A 9,308-nucleotide genomic window follows, 5' to 3' on the forward strand; every position below is an offset into this window, starting at 1 on the left:
AGTGGGAGTGGGTACTCGAGTTATCTTAATCCTCCCCGAACCGATTTTTATGATCGGGTCGATGGTCGATTTTGTCCCTAACCTTGAATAGGATAGGTAAGGTAATAAGAAAACAGACGTTTGCAATAAAAAAGAAAGTTTGGCTGTTAAGGATTAAAAAAGAGGTATCTTCGGTAAACAGTTTGCCCTGAGCACTTTAGGTACAAAAAATGTGTGAAAATGAGAAGTACAACAATTTGAAAATATTCAGTGTAACAACAAAAGGTGTGTGTGTGTATGTGTATTTGTCGTATGTATGATTCAGAAAGAATTAATTTTGTCAAGAGTTTCAGAAAGAATTAATTTTGTCAAGAAATTATAATGCCAAATTTACACAGGCACAATCACCACAGTACCCCCCTTCCAGTGAATATGATCACGAGAAACCAGCCTGAAAACGATTCGTAAACCGAACTTGTCTACCGGAACGGGTTCGAACACTATTATCTGGTACTTCTCGAAGTTGAACTGCTTCTGGGTATGGTCCTGGAACTTGCTCAGCTGCTACTGGAAGTTGTTCGACGACAACATGTTCTTGTTCTGGAAGTGGTTCTGGTGATCGGTTGACGATTATTTGAAACGGTTCCTCTGCATCATCTTCGTCAGGAACCTCGTCAACGTCCGGCATGATATACGCTGGCTTAATTCTCTCCACGGAAACTGTGACGTGTTTCCCGTGAATATCAATCACAAAGGTACTCCCTTTTCTCGAAATAACTTTAAATGGTCCATCATAGGGGAGCTGAAGAATACTTTTTGGTCCATCGTGGCGAACGAAAACGTAGTCAGCTGTGGCGAGATCCTTAAATACGAACGTACGTCTCTCTCCGTGACGTGTGCCGTTGACTGGGCGAAGTTGCTGCACACTTTGTCGGAGGTCTTGGATGAAACTTGTTGTTGTTGTTGCTGCTGTTACACATGGTGACAACAATTCTCCAGGAAGTCGTATAGATTGCCCATACAACATTTCCGCGGACGTTGCTTGTAGGTCTTCTTTAAGTGCTGAACGAATGCCCAACAAAACAGTAGGCAAGATTTCCGTCCATCGTGCTGATTGATGACACTTGATTGCTGCTTTCAATTGTCGGTGGAACCTCTCAACCATTCCATTGGCTGACGGGTGGTAGGCGGTTGTCCGGTAATGAGTCGTACCAGTGAGGTGATTCAATTCTCTGAAAAGGTGTGACTCAAATTGTCTTCCTTGGTCTGTTGTTACACGCAGCGGGGTGCCGAACCTTGCGATCCAGTTTGTATAGAAGGAACGGGCGACAGTGGCTGCTTCTTGGTCTTGCATTGGTATTGCTTCTGGCCAACGAGAAAATCTATCCACGCACGTGAGGCAGTACCTGCATCCTTCGGAGCTCGGCATAATAACAATATCCAAATGAACATGCTCGAATCTCTGTGATGGAAGTTGGAAGTTACCTGGCGATGTAGCGACATGTCGTGTGACCTTGCAGCGTTGACACTGTATGCAGCTGCGAGCCCACGACCTGCAATCAGCTTTCATTGAAGGCCACACATACCGTTGTGATATCATCTTGACCGTTGCATTCACTCCGGGATGCGAGAGTCCATGAATGCTGTTGAATATGAGTTTCCTAAAAGATTCTGGAACATATGGGCGAGCAGTTGACGTAGATACATCGCACACTAAAGACACGTTTGTACCAGGAAGTTTAACTAGCTTCAGCTTAAGATTTGTAGAACAGTCCTTCTCTAATCTCTGTAGTTCTTGATCAATTCTTTGTGCTGCTTCCAAAGATGATAGATCCAGGGCGGATTCCACTTCTTCAATGCGTGAGAGTGCATCGGCAACAATATTATCCTCGCCAGCGACGTGGCGAATGTCGGTGGAAAATTGTCCTATGAAGTCCAGGTATCTAAATTGTCGCGGTGAGCATTGTTTGTCTTTCTTTTGAAAGGCAAAAGTGATGGGTTTGTGATCCGTATAAATGGTGAACATTCTTCCCTCCAACATATGACGAAAATATTTAATTGCCTGGTAAATTGCAAGCAATTCTCTATCATATGCAGAGTATTTTTGTTCCGTGGTGCTCAACTTTTTGGAGAAAAAAGCCAATGGTTCCCATTTATCATTAACGAGTTGTTGAAGAACAGCACCAATTGTAAAATCAGATGCATCACAAAACACAGCGAGAGGAGAGTTTATTTTCGGATGGGCCAACAGTGCTGCTTCAGCCAAGCTCGTTTTACACATTTCGAACGCTGATTCTGCTTCTGAGTTCCAGTTGACAGGAGCTTTTCCTTTCACGTTTCCACGTAAAAGGTCATTCAAGGGAGCTTGAATTACTGCTGCTTTGGGTACGAATCTTCTGTAAAAATTTAACATCCCCAAGAACCGTCTTAATTGTTTCACTGTCGGCGGTCGCGGGTAGGTCCGAATTGCATCAACCTTGTCCGGTAAAGGTTGAGTGCCACTATTACTCACGAGATATCCGAGGAATTTTACCATCGATTGTCCAAACACACACTTTGCAGGATTGATCACAACACCGTACTCTTGTAACCGTGTAAAAAGTGTTCTCAAATGACATTCGTGTTCTTCCTCTGACGAAGATGCTACCAAAATGTCATCAATATACGCAAAACAAAAATCAAAATCACGCGTCACTTCGTCGATGAAACGTTGAAAAGTCTGTGCCGCGTTTCTCAGTCCAAAAGTCATGAAAGGAAACTCGAACAAACCGAAGGGTGTTGTGATAGCCGTTTTGCATATATCTTCTTCCACAACCGGAATTTGGTGAAACGCTTTTACGAGATCAATGGTAGAAAATATGTTCTTCCCATTGAGATTGTGTGCAAAGTCCTGGATGTGACGTACGGGATAACAGTCGGGTTCCGTGCGCGCGTTGACCGCGCGATAATCGCCACATGGTCTCCATTCGTCTCCTTGCTTCGGCACCATATGTAACGGTGATGACCAGCTGACCTTAGAGGGTCTTGCTGTTCCCAGTTTGAGCATTGCACCAAATTCTTTAATCGCGATCTTCAATTTATCAGGCGCGAGGCGTCGCGGTTTGTGAGAAACTGGAGGTCCTGGTGTTGTCTTTATGTGGTGCACCGTGTTGTGCTTTACCTTTGCTGTTCCGGCCGGTCGTGTAATGTCCGGGAAGTTTGACAGCAAATCATGATAACGAGTAGATCCTGTGACAATCTTAATACTCTGAGTTTCACCATTCACGGTACTCCCTGTAGTCGCGAGTCCTGTATTTCGGTCCACCAATTGTTGGTTTCTTGCATCTACCAGCAAGTCGTAAAATGCAAGAAAATCCACACCGATAATTGGTTTCGTGACGTCAGCTATAACGAATCTCCACGCGAAATCTCGACGCAGTCCTAAGTTTAAATTCAATGTAATTGTCCCATAAGTCGCGATGCACGAACCATTCGCGGCGGATAGTTCATATGTTGATTTTTCACGCTTTTGTTTAACGAGGGCCAGGGGATACACGCACAAATCTGCACCGGTATCCACTAGAAATTGCACTTTTGATTCGTTGTCCATGATGAAAATACGGCGCGAGAGTGGGCCAGTGTCGTCTGCCGTCATTAACGACTGCCCGCAGCGTTTCCCGATTCATAATTGCATGGCTTTGTACATTTCAACGCCTTTTGTCCGTGACGCGAGTGATACCAGCAAATTCCGCTCTCATCGTTTCTACCGCGCGATTTTGAACGCGAACGCGATCTTCGGTGATTATTCGACGGCCGACCGCGGTTGTCATTGAACTCCTTTCGTAAGCTAGCAATCTCTTCGCGTAATGAAAGCACCAACTGTCCAACATTTTCAACTAACGTACCTTCTGACGACGTAGACGATACTTGTGCGATCGATGGGCGAGTTCCGAGCTCGCTAATGGTATCTGCAACATCGGCTAATTGTTCGAGTGATAAGGAACTGTGACCGGCTAACGCTACTTGTGTAGTGGGGGGAAGTCTTCCTAGCCACAGAGTTTTTATCACTGAATCTGTAACGGCTGTACCCGCGAGAGATTGAAGGTGGCGGAGAAATTGCGATGGTTTCCTATCCCCGAGTTCTTCACGCTCGAGAAGTTGTCTAGTTTTCTGTTCTTGCGTAGAACCTAAACGTTTCATTAGTTTCGCTTTTAATGTTTCATACGCGTCAGTTTCCGGCACGTTGACGACTAGATCACGCACTACGACAGTTACACGTGGGTCAAGATTCTGTACTACTTGATCAAATTTTTCACTATCTGAGGTCACTTTTGCGGATTTGAAATATCGCTCCATGAGTGAGATCCATAATTCCGGATCCGCAGGTATATATGCTGGAGGACGTCCAAATTGACGCCTTGTGCTTAATGCATCGTCGACAGCTTGCGCTATCTGATTTTGAAGCTGCACATTGTTATCGGCGGGCATTTTGACTAACGTATCACACAAAACACAAATTTAATCGTGAAATAAACAACACTCACTTATCACTGTATTTCACTCGAAGAAAATCACGTCGGGGTCACCACTTTAGTGGTAAGGGAGTATTCAAATGAAATGGCTGCGATTAAATTAAAATATATATTTATTGTAAAATATTTGAAGCTAAGATGTGTGCTTGTGCTCAGTGCAAAGGCGGGTAAGTAACTGGCAAAAATGGAGGACCTTTTCTCAATTGGGAAAATAGAAAAAGGATAGAAAATGGTAATTAGAAAAGGAAAGAAGATGAGGTACGAGTGGGAGTGGGTACTCGAGTTATCTTAATCCTCCCCGAACCGATTTTTATGATCGGGTCGATGGTCGATTTTGTCCCTAACCTTGAATAGGATAGGTAAGGTAATAAGAAAACAGACGTTTGCAATAAAAAAGAAAGTTTGGCTGTTAAGGATTAAAAAAGAGGTATCTTCGGTAAACAGTTTGCCCTGAGCACTTTAGGTACAAAAAATGTGTGAAAATGAGAAGTACAACAATTTGAAAATATTCAGTGTAACAACAAAAGGTGTGTGTGTGTATGTGTATTTGTCGTATGTATGATTCAGAAAGAATTAATTTTGTCAAGAGTTTCAGAAAGAATTAATTTTGTCAAGAAATTATAATGCCAAATTTACACAGGCACAATCACCACAATTTCATTTTTCTTTTTATATATTTAGACTATTTTTGTTCTCTAATAGAATGTAAATAAGATTGCAAAAAAGTGCGAAACTCAACAGAAATTTTCTTTATCAATATTAAATGTATATATGTTAATATCAATCGTGTTTTAGAAATCTTTGCTGCTATTTTATTAAAAAAGTTCTACTTTTTTAATTTCAAAAATTATTATTATTATTATTATTATTATTTATTATTATCATTTTTATTATAAACTTATTAAAAATAAATAAAATAAAATATTATAAATTTTTAACTAAACTTGATCTTTAAATCAATTATTTAAATACAAAAATTCAATTTTTATAATAATTGTAACTGTAACTATTCTTTTTTATAAAGTTATTACGGTTTAATATTTTCTAAAAATTATAATAAAGAAATTCTGAATATTAATTTTTTTTAAATATTTTAAAATAATTCTTGAAAGGAAATAGTTTTTTAATAATACAATGCAATTAAAAAATTTCCAAATAATTGAAATTTAGTGAAATATTTTAAAAAATAATTGAAGTTTGATAAAATATTTTTAAATATTAATTAAAATTTGGTAAAATTTTTTTAGAATAATTTTAAAAAATTTAAAAAAGAAAATAATTAAAATTTTGTAAAATCTTTTAAAAATAATCTAATTTTTGAAAAATATAAAAAAAAAACAATCAAATTTTTGAAGAATTTTAATTGTCAATACGAACTTGATTTCTACAAAATTTTAATAAGTCTAAAAATGTATATTTTTCAAAAATTTTATTCACTTTATTCGAAGATGGATTGAATCTTAAAAAATTATGATGAATTAAAAAATATTACACGGAGAGACCGAGATTACTAATTTTTGTATAAAATCACACTAGAATTTACTATTTTCACATTGCAACCACCGGAAATAAGGGGACTTTTTGTATTTTTTACTATTTTCTACACTAAGTCACTAATCCCGACAAATGTTCACCAAATTAGCAAAGTTTCTTACTATTTCGTCCAATAGTTCCAAATAACTGTAGTAAACTCAGAAGCATTGTGTACGTAAAATTACTACAGTCGTTTGTAAATGCAGAAAGAAAGAGTGAAAGAAAAAATACGGATTTTTGTCGCCGGTTTCCCGTCAATTCTTGACTAATGGAGACAAACTGGAAGGATTTTTACATACACAGACACACACACACTTATATATTTGAAGACACACACATGTTTATTTCACTTATATATATAGACGCGGTTAATTAATACACTAATACACAACTGCACGCACGACAACGAATTTCACTGAAAGTATACATCTTTGTTTCCTTATATATTGAATGATGAAAATTTACAGCACTTACGAGAAAGCAATTTACTTTTAACAACTTATTATAAGACATAGTTCTTGGGACAGGAATAAATGCAAAGTTTATTAATTTATAATGGTCAATTTCTGAGATACCGAACGACCTACGTTTCACTTTATATTTAATTATTGTAGATAATATCCAAATTTATTTTACATACGCGAAACATAGTCACTGTCAATGATCGGATGGCATCGGCTCATTTACGGAGATTGACGAAGTTAGCAACCAATAGAAATGCAGGCGCCATATGACTGCACTCGCTAGCCACACTTGCTCACCAAAAATTACTACAGTGGATCGTAGGTTTTAGTGGAAAATGTTTTCATTTGTCAGATTTTGTCTAATTAAATTAGAGAAAACTATAATCAATTTTTGCTACATTTACAACTCTTACACAAAATATTAAAACTTGCTATTTCAATGTAGCAAATTTATCTATTTCTTTTGTAAATTTATCTAATTCTGTAGCACATTATGCTAAAAGTCCCCTTATTTCCGGTCATTGCAACCATTTTTAGTAATTTTTACGAATGTGGGTCTCTCCGTGTAGAATTAAAAAATTCTAAGAATTACTATTTTCGAAAAATATTTTATGGTATAATTTTTAGAAGCCTGTAATTTTTATTTATGTTCATTACATAATAAATGAAGATATTTCATTAAAATTTTTGTTAATTCAATTATTATCAAAATTTGCAATTAAAATTCTCCAAAAGTTAATTTTCAAAAATTGTGATAAAATACTTTTCACAGTATAAAATACTTTAGAATTATTATAATGTGCTAACGGTTGAAAACTGATTAATTTGAATTGAAATCAATAAAGTGTGTTTTATAAAGACAGTTTATATGAGAGAACAAACCTTGAGATATGAATCAAGGTACTTGCTATTTAAAAGATGCAGATTATAAAATTGTTATTGTCACTCTTCCTAAAGTTGCAACGTGTGGTGTGCCTTATCAGAGATATTCTCCTGATTTTTTTTCTTATTCGTTCTCGCCTCTGTCTCACTCGTTTTAACTTTCTTCATGTCTGAAAAAGATATGAAACGCCTACTCAAGCTTCGTAACTCTATAACTGTACCGACCTACGCCAACTTTAACCTAGACGAAGTAGCGAACCTTTACGACCAGTTTTTCATGAAAAAAAAAGAAAAAAAAATTAATGTCTAGTTAAAAATACTTTCTCACAGACGGTTAATGTCGCGCCTTTTAATATTCATCTACTTTCCAAATGATTTCATTGAAAAATATTATTACGAATATTTTTATTTCTCTATTTTGTAAATGTTTCCACTTTGCAAATAAATTTTCATTTTCTATTTTTCCTACTTCATATTTTCAATTTAAATTTGTAAATTTTACTAATAAATTAGAAATTACTATTTAATAGATATAATAACTTATTCATATTTTTATTTGCCTCATAAAATATAAAATTACCACAAATTCTGAAAAAAGCTTCAATTTTTTCTATTTATGACAACAATTTATTTTAAATAACTTAATTCTATTGAAGAACTACCATAAAGTTATACTTACAAATCATTTAATGGAGTATTTTTTTAATAAATTTTAATTTCAATTCTAAAAATTTTAATGCAATTCTTTAAAAGAATTCAACTATTTTAATAAATATTAAAAATCTTTCCAGAAATTCAATTATTTTCAAAAATTTCCAGAAAATTCATTGTAAAATTCAATTATTGTCATAAATAACAATATTAATCACAAGAATTAAATTATTTTTAAAATTAATAAAATTTTTCGAAGAAATCCAATTATTTTTAAAAAATCTAAAAAATATTGTCAACATTTCAATTATCTTTATAAATGAATAGCAAAACTCTTCGACGAAATTAAATTATTTTCATAAATAACAATATTCATCACAAGAATTCAATTATTTTTAAAATTAATAAAATTCTTCGACAAAATTCAATTATTTTCATAAACAAACAATATTCATGACAAGAATTCAATTATTTTCAAAATTAATAAAATTCTTCGACAAAATTCAATTACACTGAGAAAAGAAATTATTTGATTCAAACAAATTTTGTTTAAATCAAACTTAAAATATCTTTGCTGTACAGTCAAACATATTTAAGTTTAATTCAAACATATTTTCTGGTTCAGTTTAAGAGATTATATATTGAAATCAAACATAAATTGTGATTGATTTTAAATTATCTGTAGTCAACTTTTAAGTTTGATTCAAACATAAAATTTTTAAACATAATTTTTGTTTAAACCGTAACAGAAAATATGTTTAAATTAAATATAATTATTCAAACAAATAATACTTTTGAATTAATGCAGTAGATATTTTTTATATATTGAGATTAAACTTACAAACTAATTTCAATTAAACAAAATTGTCTAACATTATTTTTGTGTTTCATTTAAGTATAATGTTTTCTCAGTGTATTTTCAAAAAATATAAAAAAAATTGTCAACATTTCAATTATCTTTATAAGTGAATAGCAAAATTCTTCAACAAAATTCAATTATTTTCAGGAATTTTAATAAAATTCATTGTAAAATTCAATTATTTTCAAAAATAACAATATTTATCACAAAAATTCAATTATTTTTAAAAATTTTAATAAAATTCATGGCAAAATTTCAATTATTTTCAAAAATTTTTCTTAATTCAATGATTTTCAATATTCTACTATTTTAGTAAAATTTCCCTAAAAAATTCAATTATTACACAAAAATTTTGCCAATATTCTACACTAAAATTCAATTATTTTCCAAAAAAATAAAAATTCCACAGAAATTCAATTATTTAAAATA

The 9,308-nt window shown here is 33.9% G+C and overlaps 1 protein-coding gene across 1 annotated transcript; it reads right to left on the reverse strand.

Annotated features, from left to right (window-relative positions):
• Window positions 1-3,612: 3,612 nt before the first annotated feature.
• LOC122512172 lies at window positions 3,613-4,446 on the reverse strand. Its single transcript, XM_043627880.1, has one exon. It carries the CDS (start codon window positions 4,444-4,446, stop codon window positions 3,613-3,615), a length of 834 nt encoding a protein of 277 aa, XP_043483815.1.
• Between the last annotated feature and the right edge of the window lie 4,862 nt (window positions 4,447-9,308).

Source organism: Leptopilina heterotoma, unplaced genomic scaffold (genome assembly GCF_015476425.1).
Source record: "Leptopilina heterotoma isolate Lh14 unplaced genomic scaffold, ASM1547642v1 Lhet_95, whole genome shotgun sequence".
Taxonomy (NCBI): domain Eukaryota; kingdom Metazoa; phylum Arthropoda; class Insecta; order Hymenoptera; family Figitidae; genus Leptopilina; species Leptopilina heterotoma.